Source organism: Triticum aestivum, chromosome 5A, assembly GCF_018294505.1.
Source record: "Triticum aestivum cultivar Chinese Spring chromosome 5A, IWGSC CS RefSeq v2.1, whole genome shotgun sequence".
Taxonomy (NCBI): domain Eukaryota; kingdom Viridiplantae; phylum Streptophyta; class Magnoliopsida; order Poales; family Poaceae; genus Triticum; species Triticum aestivum.
In genome coordinates, this window is record NC_057806.1 from 687,485,587 (window position 1) to 687,510,186 (window position 24,600).

Below are 24,600 nucleotides of genomic sequence, written 5' to 3' on the forward strand. Positions count from 1 at the left end.
ATGGAGCGAGCAACAGAGTTATTGGAAATCATACATACTGATGTATGTGGTCCAATGAACATTGAAGCTCGCGGCGGATATCGTTATTTTCTCACCTTCACAGATGATTTGAGCAGATATGGGTATATCTACTTGATGAAACATAAGTCTGAAACATTTGAAAAGTTCAAAGAATTTCAGAGTGAAGTGGAAAATCATCGTAACAAGAAAATCAAGTTTCTATGATCTGATCGTGGAGGCGAATGTTTGAGTTATGAGTTTGGACTTCATTTGAAACAATGCGGAATAGTTTCGCAACTCACGCCACCTGGAACACCACAGCGTAATGGTGTGTCCGAACGTCGTAATCGTACTTTACTAGATATGGTGCGATCTATGATGTCTCTCACTGATTTACCGCTATCATTTTGGGGTTATGCTTTAGAGACAACTGCATTCACGTTAAATAGGGCACCATCTAAATCCGTTGAGACGACACCTTATGAACTGTGGTTTGGCAAGAAACCCAATTTGTCGTTTCTTATAGTTTGGGGCTGCGATGCTTATGTGAAAAAGCTTCAACCTGATAAGCTCGAACCCAAATCGGAGAAATGTGTCTTCATAGGATACCCAAAGGAGACTGTTGGGTACACCTTCTATCATAGATCCGAAGGCAAGATATTCGTTGTTAAGACTGGATCCTTTCTAGAGAAGGAGTTTCTCTCGAAAGAAGTGAGTGGGAGGAAAGTAGAACTTGACGAGGTAATTGTACCTTCTCCCTTATTGGAAAGTAGTTCATCACTGAAATCAGTTCCAGTGATTCCTACACCAGTAAGTGAGGAAGCTAATGATGATGATCATGAAACTTCTGATCAAGTTACTACCGAACCTCGTAGGTCAACCAGAGTAAGATCCGCACCAGAGTGGTACGGTAATCCTGTTCTGGAAGTCATGTTACTTGACCATGACGAACCTACGAACTATGAGGAAGCGATGATGAGCCCAGATTCCGCAAAATGGCTTGAAGCCATGAAATCTGAGATGGGATCCATGTATGAGAACAAAGTGTGGACTTTGGTTGACTTGCCCGATGATCGGCAGGCCATAGAGAATAAATGGATCTTCAAGAAGAAGACTGACGCTGACGGTAATGTTACTGTCTACAAAGCTCGACTTGTTGCGAAAGGTTTTCGACAAGTTCAAGGAGTTGACTACGATGAGACCTTCTCACCCGTAGCGATGCTTAAGTCCGTCCGAATCATGTTAGCAATTGCCGCATTTTATGATTATGAAATTTGGCAAATGGATGTCAAAACTGCATTCCTTAATGGATACCTTAAAGAAGAGTTGTATATGATGCAACCAGAAGGTTTTGTCGATCCAAAAGGTGCTAACAAAGTGTGCAAGCTCCAGCGATCCATTTATGGACTGGTGCAAGCCTCTCGGAGTTGGAATATACGCTTTGATAGTGTGATCAAAGCATATGGTTTTATACAGACTTTTGGAGAAGCCTGTATTTACAAGAAAGTGAGTGGGAGCTCCGTAGCATTTCTGATATTATATGTAGATGACATATTGTTGATCGGAAATGATACTGAATTTCTGAATAGCATAAAAGGATACTTGAATAAGAATTTTTCAATGAAAGACCTCGGTGAAGCTGCTTATATATTGGGCATCAAGATCTATAGAGATAGATCAAGACGCTTGATTGGACTTTCACAAAGCACATACCTTGATAAAGTTTTGAAGAAGTTCAAAATAGACCACGCAAAGAAAGGGTTCTTGCCTGTATTACAAGGTGTGAAGTTGAGTCAGACTCAATGCCCGACCACTGCAGAAGATAGAGAGAAAATGAAAGGTGTTCCCTATGCTTCAGCCATAGGCTCTATCATGTATGCAATGCTGTGTACCAGACCTGATGTGTGCCTTGCTATAAGTTTAGCAGGGAGGTACCAAAGTAATCCAGGAGTGGATCACTAGACAGCGGTCAAGAACATCCTGAAATACCTGAAAAGGACTAAGGATATGTTTCTCGTATATGGAGGTGACAAAGAGCTCGTCGTAAATGGTTACGTCGATGCAAGCTTTGACACTGATGCGGATGACTCTAAGTCACAAACCGGATACATGTCTTTATTAAATGGTGGAGCTGTCAGTTGGTGCAGTTCCAAGTAGAGCGTCGTGGCGGGATCTACGTGTGAAGCAGAATACATAGCTGCTTCGGAAGCAGCAAATGAAGGAGTCTGGATGAAGGAGTTCATATCCGATCTAGGTGTCATACCTAGTGCATCGGGTCCAATGAAAATCTTTTGTGACAATACTGGTGCAATTGTCTTGTCAAAGGAATTCAGATTTCACAAGAGAACCAAGCACATCAAGAGACGCTTCAATTCCATCCGCGATCAAGTCAAGGAGGGAGACATAGAGATTTGCAAGTACATACGGATCTGAATGTTGCAGACCCGTTGACTAAGCCTCTCTCACGAGCAAAACATGATCAGCAGCAGGACTCCATGGGTGTTAGAATCATTACAATGTAATCTAGATTATTGACTCTAGTGCAAGTGGGAGACTGTAGGAAATATGCCCTAGAGGCAATAATGAAGTTGTCATTTATATTTCCTTATATCATGATAAATGTTTATTATTCATGCTAGAATTGTATTAACCGGAAACTTAGTACATGTGTGAATACATAGACAAACAAAGTGTCACTAGTTTGCCTCTACTTGACTAGCTCGTTGAATCAATGATGGTTATGTTTCCTAACCATAGACATGAGTTGTCATTTGATTAACGGGATAACATCATTAGAGAATTATGTGATTGACTTGACCCATCCGTTAGCTTAGCACGATGATCATTTAGTTTGTTGCTATTCCTTTCTCCATAACTATACATGTTCCTATGACTATGAGATCATGCAACTCCCGAATACCGGAGGAACACTTTGTGTACTACCAAACGTCACAACGTAACTGGGTGATTATAAAGGTGCTCTACAGGTGTCTCTGATGGTGTTTGTTGAGTTGGCATGGATCAAGATTAGGATTTGTCACTCTGATTGTCGGAGAGGTATCTTTGGGCCCTCTCGGTAATATACATCACTATAAGCCTTGCAAGCAATATAGCTAATGAGTTAGTTACGCGATGTAGCATTACAAAACGAGTAAAGAGACTTGCCGGTAACGATATGAAACTAGGTATTGAGATACTGACGATCGAATCTCGGGCAAGTAACATACCGATGACAAAGGGAACAACGTATATCGTTATGCGGTTTCACCTATAAAGATCTTCGTAGAATATGTAGGAACCAATATGAGCATCCAGGTTCCGCTATTGGTTATTGCCCGGAGACATGTCTCGGTCATGTCTACATAGTTCTCGAACCCATAGGGTCCGCACGCTTAACGTTCGATGACATTCGATATTATGAGTTTATGTGTTTTGATGTACCGAAGGTAGTTCAGAGTCCCAGATTTGATCATGGACATGACGAGGAGTCTTGAAATGGTCGAGACGTAAAGATCGATATATTGGAAGCCTATGTTTGGACATCAAAATGGTTCCGGGTGAAAACGAGAGTATACCGGAGCACCGGGAGGTTACCGGAACCCCTCGGGAGGTATATGGGCCTTATTGGGCCTTAGTGGAAGAGAGGGAAAAGAAGCAAAGGAGGGGCGCGCCCCCAAGCCCAATCCGAATTGGGAAGGGGGCCGCCCCCCCTTTCCTTCCTTCTTCCCTCTCCTTCCTTCTCTCCTAGAACCAACAAAGGGAAGGGGGTGGGGAATCCTACACCCAGTGGGAGTAGGACTCCTTGGGGCGAGCCTAGAGAGGCCGGCCCCCTCCCCCTCCTCCACTCCTTTATATACGGGGGAAGGGGGCACCCCATAGACACACAAGTTGATCATTGATCTTTAGCCGTGTGCGGTGCCCCCCTCTACAATAATCCACCTTGGTAATATCGTAGCGGTGCTTAAGCGAAACCCTGTTCCGGTAGCAACATCATCACCATCATCATGTCGTCGTGTTGACGAAGCTCTCCCTCGAAGCTCTACTGGATCGTGAGTTCGCGGGATGTCACCGAGCCGAACGTCTGCAGATCGCGAAGGTGCCGTATCTTTGGTACTAGATCGGTCGATCGTGAAGACGTACGACTACATCAACCACGTTGTCATAACGCTTCCGCTTACGGTCTATGAGGATACGTAGACGATACTCTCCCCTCTCATTGCTATGCATCACCATGATCTTGCGTTTGCGTAGGATTTTTTTTGAAATTACCGCGTTCCCCAACACATCCTTCTTCAACTATCGTTCGACATTTTCTTAGTAGAAATAAACTTCCTTATGAGTCTAGCGTCGAGTCAGTTTGTGATGCGTGTCAACAAGCTACGAGTCGTTAGTTGCCATATCCTATCTCTACCAGTGTATCGACTGCTCCTTTGCAACTTATTTTATGGATGTATGGGGACCAACTCCTACATCAGTTGGTAGATTCTCATACTATGTAAGCTTTATTGATGATTATAGTAAGTTTACTTGGATTTATTTGCTAAAGAAATGATCCGATGTATTTAAGTCTTTAGCAATTTCAAAAATCTTGTTGAACGCCAACTAAACTCCAAAAATCCTTTCTATGCAATCTGACTGGGGTGGTGAGTATGAGACCCTAAGCTTGGGGATGCCTGAGGCACCCTAAGGTAATATTCAAGGAGACCCAATCAACTAAGCTTTGGGATGCCCCGGATGACATCCCCTCTTTCGTCTACAATCCATCGGTATACCACTTGGAGCTATATTTTTATTCATCACATGATATGATTTTGCTGGGAGCTTCTTGTATTATAGTAACCTTTGCTTTGTTTGCTTTTAGTTTTCCATGAACATTGTTTACTGCACACACTTTTTGAGAGGGACACACATTTATTCATGATTTGTTAGAATACTCTATGTGCTTCACTTATATCTTTTGAGCTAGGTAGTTGCTTTAGTACTTCACTTATATTTTTTAGAGTACGACGATGGTTATATTTTAAAGAAATACTTGCACTCTCATTCTTCACTTATGTCTTTTTAAGTGTCTAATAGATAGTAATGGCGATATGCACACGTTATAAAATTGGTCCTGATATTATAGGTATTCAAGAGGAATATAATAAAAACTTTCATGTAAATCACTGAATATGATAGTTGTGTGTTATTGGGATGGTAATATGTGGGGGTACTAGTGAATGATTGTGGTTTAGTAAAAATATTGGTATTAAGGTTTGTGATTCCCGAAGCATGCACGTATAGTCTATAGTTATGCGATGAAGTTGGAGCATGATTTATTATTAAGTGTCTACCTTATGAGTGGCGGTCGAGGACGAGCGATGGTCTTTTCCTACCAATCTACCCCCTAGGGGCATGTATAGTAGTACTTTGCTTTAGGGACTAATAATCTTTTACAATAAGTATATGAGTTCTTGATGACTAATGTGAGTCCATGGATTATACACACTCTTACCTTTCCACCATTTGCTAGCCTCTTTGGTACCGTGAATTGCCCTTTCTCACCTCGAGAGTTGGTGCAAACTTCGTCGGTGCATCCAAACCCTGTGATATGTGATACGTCTCCGTCATATCTATTATTTTTGATTGTTTCACGCCAATATTCTAAAACTTTCATATACCTTTGATGGGCGGCCCCGTTAGAAGGAGAGCTCGGAGAGCGGCTTTGCATAGAGAAAGCCCAAGGTTCATATGAACAAACACCAGGAGGGAGGAACTCTCCTGTCAAGCTGAAGACCCCAAGCCGAAGTCCTTCGCCCGAGGAAGATTGCTGTCCCAGCTCCGAAGACAAGTTCAGGGCTACTGACGGTGTCCTGGACTAAGGGATACCAACCTAGTTGGCCCACAGTCCATGGGCCAAGCTTATGGCCCACCGATTGCATAAGGAAGGACTCCGGAGGCCTCAAACCCTGGCGTGGTAAAGATGCACTCTGCCGAAGACTTGACGTGTACCCCAAGGATTGCTCCGGCTATTGGCACGTGTTTCCACAGTTACCAACCGACACTTATGATCTCCATGGTTGACGAGCCCAATGGCGCATCGCAAAATTTCATGATGCAGTTGCAGATGGTGTACCGCCGATGCGTTAGTGACTTCACAATGCGTGCATGGATAACATGCATGTCGTAGGGTGCGAAGTTCTTTCGCTCATGAAACGAAGCATGCAAGTTTTGCCAAAAGGACGGACCCTTGTCTCAGAAATGGCCAACCTCGCATCGCACAACAAAGTCACCCTTAAACAATGAGTACCCTGTCATCGTGCTTTTCTGAAAAACAATAAGAAGTTAAAAAAACTCAATGACATTTGACTAAACACCTGTCAGGCGCGGTATCTGCCATGGACGGCGTCGACAGGGGTGAGAAGGGTATCAGACTGCGGAGGGATTCTTGGGTGTACATCGGCGTAGTCCAAGGTGGGCAGTCGCGTGGGTGGGGTCTGCGGACATCCGAGGATGCCTAGTGGTGGCCGGAGAGGTACAAAGGCGGCGCCAGACCACGAGGGTGCGGATGAAAGGAAAGGGAGTAGGGTGGAGTGGAAGAAAAAGGGACCAGGAGGGGATTTCAGTGAGGTAGGGGGTGTCAGAGTCCTATGTGGCTAATGTCCGAACTCCCACACAGCCTCCCTAATCTTGCCTGCAGTTTGCGGAAAAACGGACGATTAAACCGGTCCGCGGACGGATGAAGTACCACATTGGATGACAAAACACGTTCGGACAGCTCCGCGCGAAGGGATGCAGATGGTTTGATAGTCCTTAAACGGGCAGAATGAACTCCCCGCTGGCCGTGTGATCGGGACGGAGCCGTGCGACGCGAGCGGAGCCCAATGGCGCACTGGGATGGAGCCGTGCGACGCGAACGGTCCGGATTGTCTCGCCCGAAACTACTTTGCATGAATCTGATCGTCCAGTCCTTCCCTTGGACTCGGGCCCATCGTGGCTGGCCGGCGAGGAAAGCGACCAATGGCGGAGGAGAGCCAGGCGCCGCGCTACGTGAAGCTCACCCGGGACCAGGAGGCGCCCGCCGAGGACATCTGCCCCGGCGAGCTCAACCAGCCCGTCCACGTCCCACGGGTACGTTCTCCTTCCTCGATCCATCTCGTTCCATCCTCATTGATTCTCAATCCACTGATCTCTTTCCTATATTTGATCTGGTCGATGCACAGCCCGGGTGCAGATGGTGCGCCGAGTGCGGCCAGGTCCTGCCGGAGTCCTACCAGCTGCCGGCCGACGAGCCCTGGAGCACCGGAATCTTCGGATGCACCGCCGACCCCGCGATCTGTACGTAATTAATCCTGCCTTCCCATTTCGATTCTCTGATCCGTTGTCTCGGCTACTCGATTGATCGGAGAAAACAAAAACGATGTGGCCATGATGTGCCCATCGATCTGTTTTCAGAATAGTTCTCTCCATTCATGCTCTTGGTGCGAAGCTCCATTTGATCTTGGTGTCGCAGATGTTGTATGACAGCCCTCGACCACACCGTATTGGTACATAAGAGAAACAATCACATAAAAGATGTAGTTTCGTTCTTTGGAAAGATGAGGCCACTCCGACAAAACAAGATAGACCAGAATAACATCGCCGTTCCCACAAAAATTGAGAGTGTAGAGACTTATCAACACATTGCAAAGAAGTCAAGAAGACCCCAAGACACGTGACATACTTACATAATATGTGCAGAAAATGTCCCTCTAGTATGTGAACCCCATTTAAATAGATCCTGGTTTACCAAGAATTCGATGCCCGCTACTTTGAGTACTATCTATCCTATGCCAATAGGTCAAATATTGACCAATAAATGTTTGTCCAGAATCAATAGTGTACGATACTCAATCTAAAACAGAGGTGATGGTGGAGTCTTTGTCACTTCCCCCTTGGGGGCTTCGCCTTTTGAGGCCCAGCCTACATCTGTTGGTTGTGCCGTGTTGATTGGTCTCGTTGACGGAGGTAGTGGAAGTCGAGACGGTGGTCTCGAGTTTGCTGGTTGGATGCCGGGATGGCGACCCCGGGCTGCGGTGCGGCGGTGGCCCTGTGAGTGGGGTCGTGGCTTCACTCCGCGTTGGTGGCATTCCGGCGCTTCACGGGCGGTGGGGTCTGTCATCGTTGTGCGGGGGGTTTGCACGTTGTGCCCTAATCAATCATGTGGTCGGGTTTTTTGCATGTTGTCCCTTCATCAATCGTGGGGGCGTTTTTTGTTGTTGCATGTTGTCCCTTTATCAGTCGTGTGGTGTGTGTGGTTTTTGCCTGGTTTTCTCAATTAACTGTGCCTCTGTATCGGGTTTTTTGCCCGGTTATCCCTGATTAACCGGGCAATTCTCTTCTTCTATAATGCAGTGAAGGCATTCCCTGTCCCTCTTGTTCTAAAAAAAACCGAGGCGACAGTGGCATATCTATTCTGTAGGTATTCAAAACTTCCTCCATAATTAGCTTGAGCAACATTTTCGTAACTGGGCACTTATTTTGTTGGATCAAGGTCCTGAATCTCCAATTCCCCACTGAGAGCATATACATATACAAGTTTAGAGTAGAACTAACCATGTTTAACACTACATTTAATTTTTTATGCTTAGAGAGTAAGGGAACACTAACTTCCCATCTGTGCAGATAATATGAATAAGAATAGTGTTTATTTTTCATAAATCATGAATAAATGTTGTACTTACAATGTCTGAAATTGTTCCTAAGCAACCTTGAGTGGTAAATTTGTTCTGACTTATGTTATATTAAGTGCCTCACCTATCTGTTCACCATTCGCCCATATATTAGTATATATTGTTTCTTGAATTTTGTATTGCAAATTTGCAATGCAGATCAGGATAAATTTATGTTAGTTGATTGTATATTTATTCCTTGCTTGACTTAATAGATGTTTACTTATGTTTTCTTTTGCCTCTTGCGTGTCACCTGCAAATCTTTGCTATTGTAAGCAGTTATGCATATCCACACCCTTCTTGAACATAAGTGGATCATATAATAGAATATATCTTTTTAGCCAACATGTGTGGTGGCATAATCGTCGGAGAGAACCTCCACCCTCTCCTACATAGTCAAAATTTCAGGCTTATATGATTTTACGTTTGCCTTAATGTCTTCTTTACACTATGAGACTGTTCGTTTTGACTATTTGCATCCTATTCATGCCGAGGCCGGATGGCTACTCAATATGCTTTGTACCCGCTTGATACTACAATATGAGTTAATAAAAGATTCCTTTATCGAGAAAACAAGGTGTGCACTGTCAAGTTGTCTCGCTTGTTTTAAACCTATTTATTTCTGCTGACATTTGCTATAGCTGTAGTGTCTCTGACTTGACTATACTCTATTATTAGGTAAGCATGTGCTGTGTCTGTATACACTGTTAGTTCATATATAATGGTCTCATGGTCATCCTGCTTAAGGAATCGTCGAAAGCTGACTCATCGAGCCGTCGAACATAAACATATGGCTTCTAATTTTTGTCTTCCATTCTTAAACTAATGTATCCTTCTTGATGAGGCCATGTCTAGCATGTTGTTTCCACCGAATGCTAGCTGATAGTAAAACTCTGCATTTCTTCATGTGTTAGGCCGAACTGGATGCTTCTGTCCATGCGTGTTGTTCGGGCGCAATGTTGCGGCTCTTAACGAGGATACCCCATGGACAGCACCGTGTGTTTGCCATGCCGTCTTTGTGGAAGGAGGGATCGCCCTTGCGATCCTGACAGCAATATTCCATGGGGTTGATCCAAGATCGTCGTTTCTTATTGGAGAAGGTCTACTGTTCAGCTGGTGGCTGTGTGGTACCTATACCGGCATTTTCCGTCAGGAGCTCCAGAAAAAGTACCATCTCAAGGTGGAAATATGAAACCCTTCACTACATTCTGTGGTTATGTCAGGTCCTCATATGTTGGGTCAAAATTTGCTACTTTGATTCTAGTGATTTTACCTCCTACTTGTTTCCACTAGAACTCGCCATGCGACCCTTGTATGGTCCATTGCTGCCTGCACTGGTGCGCAAACTGCCAGGAGCATCGCGAGAGGAGGGGCCGCCTCGTGGAAAGGGAGGATGGAGTGCAGATGACCATCGTCGACGCGCCTCCGGTGGAAGAGATGGGCATGCCAAGAGAATCGTCGTGCTGCCTCTGATCTAGGGGTGCCCGGCCGGAATACATATCAAGCGCCCAACAACCAACCAAGAGAGATAAATCAGGAAAATAAGGGAATTTTGATTTATTAAGATAGCACGAGTGAGTGAGTGAGGCTGAGATTGAACTCCATGACGAACCTGGTAGGTAGGCATGCTGTTACATTGGCTGAACTGAACTGCTGATCAGTCGGTCAAATGTTTTATGTCATGTAGAACTGTTGATGACCTGCTATATATATACTCAAAGAGGTATTAATTTCTCAAGTTTGTATCTCTATTTAATATCCCTTTGAGCAGACGTGAACTGTTAACTTTTTGGGTAAATTGTGAAGTGTTATTTTAGCAAATGATCCAAATTTATCGATTTATTCAATAAAGTACATCAAATCGAACAAACTGAAACATAAATGAACGACAAAGATCCATGATAAAACTAAAAGGTACACTCGGATTCTTCGAAGTCGTCATCTCTAGCTTCACCTTTTGCATCTCAACTTTCGACCATAACTTGGGTTATGAATCCGAAGAAGATGGAAATTACATTGAGCCACAGACTAGAATAATATCAAAAGTTTTGAAGAGCCGCATAAGTCCACGCCAGAATCTATAATCATTGAACATGGTGTGGTTGGGGATACACCCCTCACAAGGCAAGTTGTCTAACCGTTGATTTATCGCCTAACTGTCGGTCAAGAAGATCAGGAACACATAAGATCGAAGCGGGAATTTAATCAAAGCACACGTCACACTTCTTCGCTGTCCACCAGCCCCCAAGGCAGGTCAAAGCATGAGACACCTAACTTCAAGATCAGGGTTTGCCTATCTGCGGGGCTCCAATATCACATGCTCTTTGGTGTTGGATGCATTGACACCGAGAACACATGAACATAGCATATTATAAATTACTAGATCTCCATTAGGACTTCTCTTTCCCTCTCCAGCTTGTGGCAGCTAGGGTACCCATCCCCTCCAAGCTTCTTGGCAAGATCGTAGATCCACTTCCCCTCTGCCTACCCCTCAGGCGGCCAATGCCAAGCAGGGGGTCTAGGTGCCTCAGCTCCAGCTAGCAGTTTAGGTTGGAATTTTTTTCTCGCAGGGGCGTTCCGGCCAATGGCAGCGCTTCATCTTCGATTTGGTCTTTGAAGATCTGATCTTCCTTGAGTTTTTCCATTGGGATGGAGTCGACGGAGCTTCGTCGTAGATTCCCACCTTCTCCTTCGGAAGGCGAGGTTAGGGTTTCTCGCTGTGTGCGCGCCGGCGAGATTTGGTGTCAAGTTCTATATCAATTCAAGGGTTCAATGGCAATGCCTACATCTATGGGGAGCTAGTCCTTAGGGGCACGTGCATGAAGACTTCTTGACTGTCATCGGCAAGGTCAAGCCGTTTAATGCATTTTTTATTATGTTTAGGGTGCTTTGTACTTCTTATGAACCTTTTTAATAGATTTGGGCCCTTTTTCACACAAAGCAGAAGAAAGGACTAGAACTGCTCTATAACATGTCATCAATGTGTGGTTCCTCTCACCTCATGGTGCGCGGGAAAAATGGGAACCAGAAGACACTCATGACAGAACCCATTTCTTCTCCTTCATTGCCTATATCAGTTGTATTGGTAAAGTGACATGAGTTTCGATGAAAAATCATGTGAACTCTAACCGCCGCCACACTCGTCCTTCTCCTCCTCTCTCCCACGCGCTGCCATCATTAGAGGAGTCATTGGCAAAGCCGTGGCGATGCTGCAGAAGGTGGCGGCAGGGCTTGTGCGCTCGCCTTTGCTGCCACGGCGACGCGACACATGGTGGCAAGGATCTGGCAGTGATACTTGCTGCGTGGCGACGGGGTGCGTGAGGTGGCGGGCCCACTCGACGGTGTCTGACGCGGCACGGGCATATGGTTTGGTCTTGTGGATGGTCGGATTCTTGACGCTCTTCAAGCGTGCACCCACGCGAGGGTGTATCGCCTAGGTGGCAGGGGTGGTTGCGGTTGTGGTTGCGTGCGAACCTCCGGTGACCGATGGCGTGGCGTTTGGTGGATCTTTGGGTGAGGATGGCGGTCCATCGGATGCATCCTTGGCCGGATCTGGAGAGGCCAGATCTGGCCCATGGAGCCCCCCTGCCACAATGACTCGACGTGTTTTAATGTTACTTCGGCAGTGCGGTGTGGGTAGGGGCCAATGATCCCTGTCCCCGAACATATTGATTGGTGTGGGGCTGAATCCAGGCGGGATCTGGACTCTGGAGCCAGTGTTCCTCTGCACTAATTGGTTGTTGGGTACATTCCAAGGTTCTTGCTTTTCCGGCAGGTTCATGTCTTGGGGCGGCCAAGAGTTCGTCTTGGACGCCATGGCGACACTGGAAGGTGAGCTTGCCTGGTTGGCTCTGCGGCAAGCAGCACCACCACTACAACGGTAGTGTCACCTCATCTTGGCGATGTGGGTAGTAGCAAGGGAATTGGTGGGCGTGATCCTGGTGTCACTGTACCTTCAGTGATGGCTGCCCTCAGGTCTGGATCTGGAGGCTTCGAGCTGGCGGCGGCGATCCGCCCTCTAGTTGGGTCGGCACCTGGGTGTTGCGAGTGGTACATGTAAGGTTTCAAGCGAAAGCTCTACACTTCGGCGCTGGCAACGTTGCTTATGGGTGTTGCTTCCCTCTTGGAGGTGCCGTTGCGGGTCCCCTAACGGTGCATGTCCGAGTGAAAACCCTAGTCCTTTTCAGACTCGATGGTGGCGCATGGCGTCGTGACCCTCTTGGAGACATCACCATGGAGCTCCGATCCCTTTTGGTTGCACTAGGCCAGCGGCTTTGGGCATGCCTTGATCCTTACACTAGTGGCTGGGGCGCGCCCTGGGCGCGCCACCTGAGGCGTGAATCTGCGTACTAATCTAGCTGCTGGAGCTGATAACGTGATTGTACAGTACTAATGCGAGCCAACAGTTAAAGAAAAGAATGTATGGAGGAGAACTGCAGCAGCACATATCGTTTTTGGCTCAAGATATGCAAGCATCAGAAAGTTCAGGGAGGAATCGTAGCAGCAGCAGAGATAACAATATGCCAACTTTTGCCATGCAAAATGTAGCTGGTACAACATGTTTTCTTTCACCCACCTGTTCCACAATTTATTTTTTAAATCTCAAAGAAAAAAGGAAGTTTGCATGACCAGACATCAGAATAGCAAGATTATCTATCAAGATGCAAGAGTTCATCCTGGTAGATAGATTGAGAAAATGTGATATATTCAACAGCCAAAGCAAAAAAAGTTCTTGGTTGACACCATATGGCCTGGTTCAGCAAAATGTTTAACATTTTAGTATGATATCTAATAAAAAATATTTGAATTATGAGTCTTTTTACAGAAATGAGAATCTTACAAGTATTGTGTCTTCAGGATGTGAGAACCTCTAACATCAAAATGTTTTATGTTCCTCTTGTGGTCTAGACGTTCCAGCGTGGTATAGAGGGAAACTTAAGGGCATAGTCCATCTGAAATTACAAAAGTACAGAATTAGACATAACTTGAACTACTAAGTAACATAGGACTAATATGCTGGTTCAGACTTTTCATAATTGATCTGCCAAGCAAGGTAGGTAAAATGTACAAAAATTTAGAACTCTAAACCAGAACTCACCAGTACAAACCTCTGCCATTTTCCCAAAAGCTCAAAGATGATGATTAGAAGTGTAATAACTGACATTACATCTGATCCTATGTACTTGTTCATCATCTTCCAATAACTGTCGCGATCCTGCAAGTTAACTACAACAATAACAACAACAACAAAGCCTTTAGTCCCAAGCAAGTTGGGGTAGGCTAGAGGTGGATCCTGCAAGTTAACTGAAGTTGGAAAAACAACATAAAGTGCAACGATAATAGCATACAACTAAATTTGAGGGCTTAAAAGTGCCTCATCACTTTAGTTCTCAGAGCAATAGTTTCCTCGAGGAAAAACACCATAAAAAAGGTGAAACGTTTAGCGCACAACATAGCAGACATCACTGAATACTCATCAGCCATCCATGACGCAGATCATCACACGAGATATATCCAGATCTGGTTAACACACGAGATATACGCAGATCTGGTTAAGTAATAAGATTCACAGTGCAAAAGGAAGGATGCAAGGTGCCTGCTCGGATCTGCAGCGGGGTGTGCAATGAATACAAATCCTGACAAGACAATTTTTAAAGCAGGTCATGTGTGGAGCATAAGCACAAACACCTGACGAGCGCCACCCCATCCACACAATAAACCAGTCCAACAACAACATTGAATCACTCATATGAACGGATAAAAGCATGAGGAGACAACATCTCACCAGTGGTACGGCAGGAAGGAAGTAATGAAGAGAACAGGAAGCAAGCGGTAGACTAACGATCAACAAATGTGTGCTCACTTCACACCAATCTGCAAAAACAGAACACATGTTAGCAAAGAGGGGTAGCAGCATGGTCGTTGCAAAGAAGGAAACAAGACTAAAATCCACCGCAGTCAGGACCACGTCCATGGAGCCATGAAGCAGACTAAGGAGCCGTCATCTCACCAGAAAATGACGAAGTTGGTCTGGCGCGGGAGGATGGAAAATGCTGCTTCCCATCTATCCTACCGCAGTCAGGACCATGTCGTTACGCTCTGAAATGCTGCTTCCCATCTGCCCTACCTGATAGCAGAATTTATCTAAAAAATTAATTTAGTGTAGCTAAAGTATCTATGTGCAAATACATTTCACCTATAATCATTAACGCATCTGGGTAGAGCATGCACAAATGAAAACAACACCTTTTTTAATAAATAATGTGCATCTAATGATAAGCTACAACCGTATCTTTATTTAGTACACGGAAGAAAATATTCTTACGAACACACAGGTCTCACCTATGTTGCCAAGATTTCAGTATCTGTTATTGTCTTATGCCACAAATCTTAGAACACCTTTCTTTATTCTCTTCAGGGAAATTATCATGAAGACAATCAGAAGACAATAAACATGATGTATCCCTCCTTCACTAATTCCTTTTCCAATACTAAAGTGTATTAAAAAATCACCTTTATGGTCAGAGCCTCAGAGGGTTTCATCCGCACTTAATTTGAGTCCACACGGCTTGTTTCCGAAAATTTGATCCATGTCTTAGCCTTCCCCCTTGCAAAGCTTCAAAGAATGATAAATATTTTGGGACTCTGGTATACGTCACCATGTCCTTATTAGAGAAGAAATCCGTAGGAATCAACTAACCAGTCTGCCATTAAAACAAAAGGAAATTTGGTAGATGAAGTTACAGGGATAAAGAGGGATCAGTACTTTAACCTCACTCCTAGTTGATTCTCAAATTCTAACTATTTTTTAACTCTGCATGTCTTATAATCAAAAGGAATTTAAGTATTTCTTTCGAATGTTGTGCTAGAATTGTTGATAAGAGAAATATGTACCTCAAGGCGAACAAAGATATGATGTAACAGTGAAAGGTAAAAATCCAGCCAAAAAAAGAACAATGCAAGGAAAAACATCATAGTAAAAAGACCTATAATCAATATAGGATTTGATTCTTATGTAAGCTGCCCTAAATTTTTTCGACAACATATTTTCTTTTCTTAACTCATAAGTTTTTTTTAGCAGATGTGCATTACAGAAATCACAATTTCTGTTTTTTGCTACTTTAGTTCCGCTTTGCATGACAAAAGTGTCGCCTTAAAACCTATGGCATACTTATCAGATGCAAAGCATCGAGAGGTGAGAACAGCAGGTGCCAAAATTTATTTGTCAATTCATGAAACATCTCTTTCCTGTCACAATATATGTTGGTGAAAAACATATTACTACGAAGCGGAGTAAAAAATGCATTTCTCAGAATACAGAGTTGGACTATGTACCCTTTAGTTATAGATCAAGCAGCAGCATAATCGGAAACAAAAGAAAACACACCATAGAGTGCACTTCACTATATCTATTCTTCTCTAAATCAGGAAGTCCTGGAAGAAGGGATGAACGTAATAGCAAAAGATAAAAAGAGCTCACTTGCCATTTGTAGGTTCATATAACTGAAGTAGTAGGCTAACTACAGCAGTACACTTGCCACTTCGCTAGGGCCAAGTTTAGCAATACTTGTGAAAATTCAGACATATAAAAGCATCATTCTGGGTATATAACGATTGCAGCCGCTCCATTTGGATACGTGGTAGATTCAGTCTTCTCAAAATTGGTTCCTACAAATTAACCAATGCATCCAAAGGAATTTGTTTAGATATGAGCATATCCAAAATCTGAGCACATCTAAACACCTATTAGAACAGAGAGGAAGAAAAGGAAAAGCTCACCAACAAATCTTGCAGCCTCCCGCAAACGGCAGGCCAATCGAATCGGACACGAACGGCACCAGCAACAGCAGCAACCAACCCGCAGGAGAAGGAGTTGTGGCAGGGGGGCACGTCGACCTGGTCTGGCTTGTACTCGTCCTCCTGCGGCTTCCTCGGGACGAGAGCTGGCGTCGCCGCCCGCCTTGTCATCAGCGCCATGGGGAAGAGCAGGGCCACGCCTTGCTACGATGAAGAGGCCCCCGCCGGCGCATCTGACGCCATGATGGCTGCCCGAGCCCAGGCCCGCGCCGCCCCTGCAGCCATCTGCGTGCGTTGAGACAAGGCGGAGAAGGAATGGGAAGATGAGAGAGATCAGGCTGACCTCAGATGCTTTCTTCCGTCCCTCCGGCGGCGTTGGTGGCAGATCACAGATCGAAACCGCCGCCGCCGCCGACTTCTCTTCCCACCCGATCGGCATGGTCGGTGGCGTACTCACAGCCGCGTCCCCTCATCCTTCTCTTCCGCTCGGCCTTCCCATCCCCTGGCTGCCTCCTTCCGATGGCCAAGAATTGGAACGAGCAGATCGGGGGAAGAAGAGGAAGGAAAGGTTGCGTGTCATGGGAGAGGAAAGGAGAAAGGGGTGAGGGGCTCGAGGCGGCTTCTGCTTCGACTGTGGTGTCTCCTGTATTCGTGCTTGGCATTAAGTTGATAGCTTTTGTGCTACTCGCTTGCATGTTGTTTTTGTTTGACCTCAAGTGTTTAAGGATTTCCTCACTACTGCTGGGCGATGTCACTTTTGACAAAGTGACGCGAGCGAAAAAGTTTTTTTACCGAAGCCGGGAGCTACCAGTGAAGCATCCATCGTTGCTTCTGGCATTCAGATGTGTGCATGCATTGAGCGTATAAAGTCAGAAAGATTCGTTTGTGCAATGCATTTCTATATACAGCCGACACTTTCTGACAAATACCTGACCACGTCCCCACTACTTTTATATCTAGTACTGCGTGCACACTCACAGTCTTCTTCACCCATAGAGAAACTAGCATTTATTTTCTTGTGAAATATTAATTCACCAATATCTTTTAAACACAAGTCTGCTTATTTCATATTTTTATATATTTGATTTCATGACAATGTGATCTTTAAAACAAGACTAATCTTGAATATATTTCAAACGAGTTTCAAACAACCGATTTTACTCATCAAAAAATGATTCACTTATTTCAGTGAACAAAGTTTACTCATTCCGAACAAATTATTGCACTAATTTAAAAATACGGATTCACTCATTTACAGAATGATTTCACTCTTTCAAATACTAAGTTTCATTCTTTTGTAAAATATGATAGTGAAATATGTTTTTGACAGGATTTAAATCTTCTTTTTGAAGTATTAAAATCAGTTCTTTGATAGTTGAAATAACCAGTTCACTCATTGTGAAATATGAAATTGGAATTGGAATAAGTGAAATGACATTGCAAAAAAATAAAATTATCTATGCCACTCTTTAAAATACTAAGTTTCAGTACTATTTTTAAAAATATGGTAGTGTATATTTTTTATTGGATTGAAATCTTCTATTTTGAAAAATTGAAATCAGTTCTTTCAGAGTTGAAATATCAGTTTCAATCATTGTGAAATATGAAATTGGAATTGAATAACTGAAATGACATTGCAACAAAAATTATTTATGCCACTCTTTTGAAATATTAAGTTTCAGTATTTTGTAAAATATGGTAGTGTATGTTTTTTATTGGATTGAAATCTTATTTTTTGAAGAATCAAAATCAGTTCTTTGAGAGTTGAATAATTAGTTTCAATCATTGTGAAACATGAAATTGAAATACGGTCTTTAAAAGACTTGAAATCAGTTCCGACAATTGAGTGAATTTATTATTTAGAAACAAGTGAAATTATCTTTTGAAATAATTGAAATAGATTTTTTGAAAGAACTGAAATCAATTTAACTAGTTTTTGTTAACGATTAACTTGTGTTTTTGGAAGAATTGAAATCTGTTGTTTGAAGCGAGTGAAACGAGTTTTTCAAATAATTCAAATCTAATATTTAAAAGAGTTGAAATCAGTGAGATATGTATTGAAATAGCTATGTGTAGTTGAGTTGTGCAAAATATGTGAAACTGATATTTAAATGGGCTGTTGCAAGCTGTGAAACTAATTTCTGAGAAAATATATGAAATTACTTCTCTGAAATATACGTAACTGCTATTGGGAAAAATTAATCGAAACTTGTAAGTTAATTTATTTGAAATGGATTATGTGACTACTTTCAAATAATCAGTTTCACTCTTTTCTGCTAATTACACATACTGAAAAATGAAAAAAAATAATCCATTTCAAATATACTGAAGAGTGAAATTTCAATTTAAAAGACTGAAAATGATTATTCGAACTGTTCTTTCCAATTTCACTTCTAAACAGATTTCACTCTTTTAGAAGTCAAATATACTGAAACCGGTAAGTTTACTAAATATTTCACTCTAAACTTTTCTGTCACGCCTTTGTAATAATCATTTCACGTGAAAAGATACATTGGAATAACTAAAAAAATAAGTGATATGAAAACTGAAATATGTGATTGAGAGAATTCAAATAAGTCTTTTGAAAAAGTGAAATATGTGGTTATGGTGCCGCTGTCCTAGACATGCACGTGATATGGCGTCTTGGATATGCACGTGGTGGGGCATCCTAGGTGGTGGGACCTAGCTTAGGGAATACAGAGCAGGAATCCTGTCCAAAGGGGGGAATACAAATACAACTCCCGTATATAAATGACTTGATGTGTTGTCTTGCTCTTATTAGCTAGGGGTTCACCGGTAGATCCCGGCACCGGTAAAAAGAGGTTTGCGATGACATGAGTTGTACTCTCTTCATTTCTAAATATTTGTTTTTTTAAAGATTTCAACAAATGACTACATACGAAATAAAATGAGTGAATATATACTCTAAAATATGTCTATATACATCTGTATATGGTAGTTCATTTAAAATCTTAAAAAACAAATATTTAAAAACGGAGAGAATAGATATCATCGGCAAGTAGCCGTTCGCATCAACACGCCAACTGTTGATAGATGCTTTTCTTTTGGTGCAATCGCTGTACAGGGGCGGAGCCAGCGTTGTACCATTGGCTTCAGATGAACCCAATGAAATTTGCCGGCTACGTGCATAACATGCACCACATATTAGGCCTGACCCCAGTAAAAAATGAAGCCTGACCCCAAGAAGCTACTTTTTTATGGAGAAACACCCCATCAGGCTACTAACGCCACATGAATAGACTAAATAAAAATGCCCAAAAGCCCACCGTCAGCCTGTTCGTTACTATAGATCGATACCTGTACGATGTATACACGGACGGCGGCCGCACGCCTGTCCTTTCCCAACTCGCCTCGCCTCTCTCTCCTCAGTCGCCAACGCGGTGACGCCCGACGGCAAGCGCAATAGCGCACGATTAGGAATGAGAAAATTCTTTATTTGACACTATTTTAAAACTTGCTTCCTTATTTGATACTGAAATTATTTCTTACATGACATTTTCGTTCATTTTAAATCTAAATGATATCTGAAAAGACTCTTTTATCCCTCATATGATATGTGTGTTGGGGGGAGGGGAAGGGCAATAGCGCACACACGTAGCACCAGTGCAAGGGCAGAAGCACACACGCAGCAACACATACACATGCACCAACACACGCACGCACACACACATGCAACAACACGCACGCGCACACACACGCAACAACACGCACGCGCACGTGCACATACACGCAACAACACACATGCACGCGCACACACACACACGCACGCAGCACACACACACACACATACACAGGCAGCAACACACACGCACACAGCACACACACACACATACACAGGCAGCAACAGACACGCACGCAGCACACACACACATACACACACACGCAGCAGCAGCAGCACACACACGCGCGCATGTACACACGCAATAGCAAACACACACGCAGAGGCACACATGCACACACACATGTAGCAGCAGCACACATGTGCGCGTGCACCCACACACGCAACAGCACACACGCGCGCACACACATACCGCATGAGGGGCAAAATCGTCTTTTCAAGTGTCATTTAGATTCAAAATGGACGGAAGTGTCGTATAGGTAATAAAATTTAGGACTAATGTAAAATAGGGAAGAAAAAACTTTTCCAGTATCAAATAAGGAACCAGATTTTAAGACCGATAATGCTACACTTACGGGCCGCTGCTACGGACCAAGCGATACGCGCTGATGTGGAAACGTCCACGTCATCCCCACAGCCCACCCCTCTTGAGCAGAAAACAGCAGAAAAATTACTCGCGCACAACAGCCAGACCGTCCGCTCATCCCCTTTCTCTTCCGGGCGACGCGACGGCGACGGCCGACTGCTGGCGGCGGAGAGGATGTTCCCCAAGATCAGCGGCGGCGTGACATGGCGAGGGTCAGCGCGCTAAGTCGTACGCGGGCGGCGCTCGCGAGCTCTTGGTCTCCGGCGGCTGCGGCGTGAGATCTTTGGTCTCCGGCGACGGCGGCGCGAGCTCTTGGCCGGATTGTGCCACGGTGAGGTCCTCCATTGTTGTCAGGTCGAGCAACTAAAATCGCAAATATCCTGCATGTTGTGTGAAATTGCCCATGTCCCTTGGTTGTCTGATGATGTTACTTTTTGCTTGACAGATTCAGAGCTTGACAGATTCAGAGCTGTGTTAGATGCGTGATGAAACAGTACCACACAAGATGCAGATTCTGATAACAGAAGCTAAACAAGCCAATATATTGTTCAATCTTGCATCATCAACACTATCATATGGTTGCCTGTGTATATCTTGTCAGGACATGTCATCTCTGCAAACAAGTGCAGACTCAATCCTTCTCTGAACATACCATCAGCTAGTGCCCTCCCTGTGAACATCTTCAGGATCCAGCAGAATTATCCAAAAGCTGTAAGCATCACCAGCAGCTGATGCAGAAAGGGCACAAAATCAAGGCAGTTCAGTAAGAAATATGTTTGTTGGAAACATCCCTATATATTGTTGTTGTTCCGTGATGTTGTACATTGTAAACATATCTCCCTATTCAGGGATTTAGTTAGCCACAACTGACTAGCACGTTCGTGCACTCATGTACTTGGCTGAGATCAATACAAAAGTGGGTTTCATCATATTCTTGCCTCTTACATTCTGTCATTGTGTTATTGAGACTGAAAGAGTATTTGCTGCTGATGTTTCTGCTAGGATCGACATGAAAGAATCACCTAATCATTTGAACTGGAACTGAAAGTGGAATCAACTAATACTTGAACCATATAACAGAGACAAATTCAAGTCCCTTGGGCCGAAACAAGATGACAAAACATAAATCCGTCTACTTTTCTAGTGCCCTGGTGCCTATCAGGTATCAGGTATTACATTAAAGTTGACAAGTTCATACAAAATATTGCATTCAACATCTTCAAACTACGTAAATCATGTCCAAACTCTGGTCCATCATATCGTCGAGCCCTTAATTTTCATCGAAGTGTAATGCTGCAGAATTAGGCACTACAGTCAACCCTTGCTGAACTTGAAACAGCATACTTGTATATTCTCCGAGAATTTGGGGCATAACCATTGTCGATGAACCTCCAAGTGATACTGTAGTTGATCCTTGGGGTGGATTTATGTCGCCATTGGTAATGCCCAAGTCAAATGATTTCTGCTCCAAAGAAAGTGATAAAATTACATGGATGTTTAAGAGTTTACTAGAAATAAAAATGTGAGAAATAAGCATACCTCAGCCATGCTACTACAAGTTTGGCCATCTTGTTCCACAACATCTTGTTCTAGAATATCATCCTGTGATGATTTCCTTTTTTTATTGGACATTTTCTTTTTCAAATTCATGGAGCGAGCCTGAAATAAATACTTAGTAAGAAAACACGCACGAGTTTGGGTTATTATTTTCACAGAATAAAAACATAATATAGGGAGAATACCTTTTGTTCAGCTTCCTTTTGTGCAGCCTTTTTCTTCTCCCTTAGTTCAGCTTTCTTCTTCTTTTCATTTGCTTGACGAATAAGCTTATCAACCTTGGATTCTTTTCTCAATGAAGGAGGACGTCCAGCACATCTAACAGCTATTGGACTTAGTATAGTTTTACTTGTTGTCTTTCCATCAGAAGGCGCCTCTTCCTGCAATTGATCTTTTGGTGCACTAACCTGATCCTTATTATTTTCAGAACTTGAGTTGCTAGAGTACTTAATTTTCAAGGTGCAGAGATCTTCAATCAATGAATTGCATGAATCATCTGACATGGCGCCTATCTCTGCAACTGGGTAGAAACTGTTGCACAATCTATCAAAACGATTTGCAACAGGAGTATCTTCCATGCCGCCATATGTGCATCTGATGAAGTTATGTTTTCTTTTCACATTTTTTCTCCACCGATCAAGAATGTATTGTGGAGGAACCTCCTTGATTTTCTTGTGAGTGAGCACATATAACACATGCCTACAGAGAATCCCCCTGAACTCAAAGTGGCGACATGAACACTTAACTTCAAACTCTTCCGCACTGAATTGTACATGGTACACAATATCTTTTCTCCACCCTTTTTCTTTGTCAATCAGCACATCCTCAGTTATTTCATATGTTTCCATTGCCCCTTTTTTTTCTATTAACTTCCGATCACAATACATCTTGTGTGTTAGCTCTTCTTGAAATTCTTTGAACTTCGAATTTGTATAGATTGATTGAAATTGCTTCTCGATATCAAAGTGTGTGATGCAAGGTATGGTTGAATTGAAAGAGTTGAAATCAGCAATATTCTCCTTCTCAACTTTATCACGAAGAGCATTCTCATATTGGCTAACAAAATGCTTCAATGTAGTTTTTGCATTAACATACCCATCGAAGAAGGCATTCATACTCTCACTACGTTGTGTAGTAGACATACCTGCCCAAAAGGCATCTTTCACAAATGCTGGAACCCATCGGTGCCTATGGCGGTAAAGCCCTTTAAGCTATTCGTTATTACCAAGATCATACTTCTCAAGCATATGCATCCAAGCAACTTCAAACTCTGTAATTGTTAATGAATCATAAACTGCCTTGCCAATAGCAGCCTTAATGTGATCATACTCATCATATCCACCAAACTTCTCGGGTATCTTCTTCATTATATGTCACAAACACCATCTATATCGAGATTCTGGAAAAACTCTTTCCACACCATTCTGAATTGCTTTTGCTTGATCGGTTACAATAGCTTTTGGATGGAGATTTGACATACATGTGAGCCATGCTTGAAATAACCAAACAAATGTTTCGGTATCTTCATTTGATAATAGAGCACATCCAAGCAAAACTGATTGTCCATGATGATTCACTCCGACAAAACAAGCAAAAGGCATATCATATTTTTTCGTCAAATATGTTGTGTCAAAACTAACGACATCATGAAAAGAGTCATACACTGCTCTACTTCTTGCATCAGCCCAAAAGACATTCCTTAGTCGAGATTCATCATCAAGGTCGATGACACTGAAAAAATTTGGGTTGTCAGATTGCATCTTGACAAAATAATCACGAACCGCTTCAGCATCACCTCTACCAAGTTTCAACCTTCTTGTTTTCTCTAGAAAATTGCGAGCATTCTTCTCACCAAAAGTTAGGTTCTCATGACCATTTGCTTCCACAACAAAAGAATTGAAATTCTTGTTTACTCGAATTCCAGCCCGGTCATTCAGCTCAAGCCTTCGCTTCACATGGAAGTCTAACTTTTGGTTGCATCTGAATAACCGAGACTTGTGTGGACTTAATGTATGATTATGATCTAAAATGACAGTTGAAAGATGAAACTTCCCATCGGGACCACGGGTAATATTGATTTTAGCTTTACATCCTAACCCGGTTGTTGGATTTGGTTTCAACATATTTCTTGATCTGGACTGAGTCTTACCATGCCGAGAGCACGAAAGTGTAAGATACTTCAGCTGTCCATTATCATCATTGTTTGAGCTTCTTCTTGTCACACCAAAGCCCTTTGCTTTAGCGTAGTTGTTGTAGTACTCTCGCACCTCATTCTCAGTATCAAAGGTCATCCCCAATTTAGGGTCTCCAAGTAAGGCATCTGGTTGAGC

At 43.2% G+C, this 24,600-nt stretch overlaps 2 protein-coding genes and 1 long non-coding RNA gene across 11 annotated transcripts; 1 reads left to right on the forward strand and 2 right to left on the reverse strand.

The window, feature by feature from the left end:
• The first annotated feature begins 6,915 nt into the window (after window positions 1–6,915).
• On the forward strand, window positions 6,916–10,428 carry LOC123108423 (cell number regulator 6). The gene is made up of 4 exons (XM_044530214.1): window positions 6,916–7,110; window positions 7,203–7,317; window positions 9,605–9,870; window positions 9,984–10,428. The coding sequence occupies exons 1-4, from the start codon at window positions 7,000–7,002 to the stop codon at window positions 10,161–10,163; spliced, it is 672 nt and encodes a 223-aa protein (XP_044386149.1). The 5' UTR covers window positions 6,916–6,999; the 3' UTR covers window positions 10,164–10,428.
• Window positions 10,429–13,203: 2,775 nt separating this feature from the next.
• On the reverse strand, window positions 13,204–17,154 carry LOC123106007 (uncharacterized). Of its 9 annotated transcripts, XR_006451156.1 has the most exons (9): window positions 16,831–17,153; window positions 16,470–16,772; window positions 16,171–16,358; window positions 15,204–15,394; window positions 15,033–15,102; window positions 14,701–14,817; window positions 13,789–14,564; window positions 13,531–13,642; window positions 13,204–13,441 (listed from the first exon to the last, which is right to left on the reverse strand). It is a non-coding gene; the product is annotated as an uncharacterized lncRNA (long non-coding RNA). The 9 variants fall into 9 exon arrangements; XR_006451152.1 differs by having other exon boundaries at window positions 15,204–16,358; window positions 16,831–17,154; XR_006451154.1 differs by lacking the exon at window positions 15,033–15,102 and having other exon boundaries at window positions 13,789–14,326; window positions 14,476–14,564; window positions 15,204–16,358.
• Window positions 17,155–20,926: 3,772 nt separating this feature from the next.
• Window positions 20,927–24,561, reverse strand: LOC123101808 (protein FAR-RED IMPAIRED RESPONSE 1-like). Its single transcript, XM_044523092.1, has 4 exons — window positions 23,764–24,561; window positions 23,069–23,075; window positions 22,456–23,024; window positions 20,927–21,076 (listed from the first exon to the last, which is right to left on the reverse strand). The coding sequence occupies exons 1-4, from the start codon at window positions 24,559–24,561 to the stop codon at window positions 20,927–20,929; spliced, it is 1,524 nt and encodes a 507-aa protein (XP_044379027.1).
• Window positions 24,562–24,600: the final 39 nt, after the last annotated feature.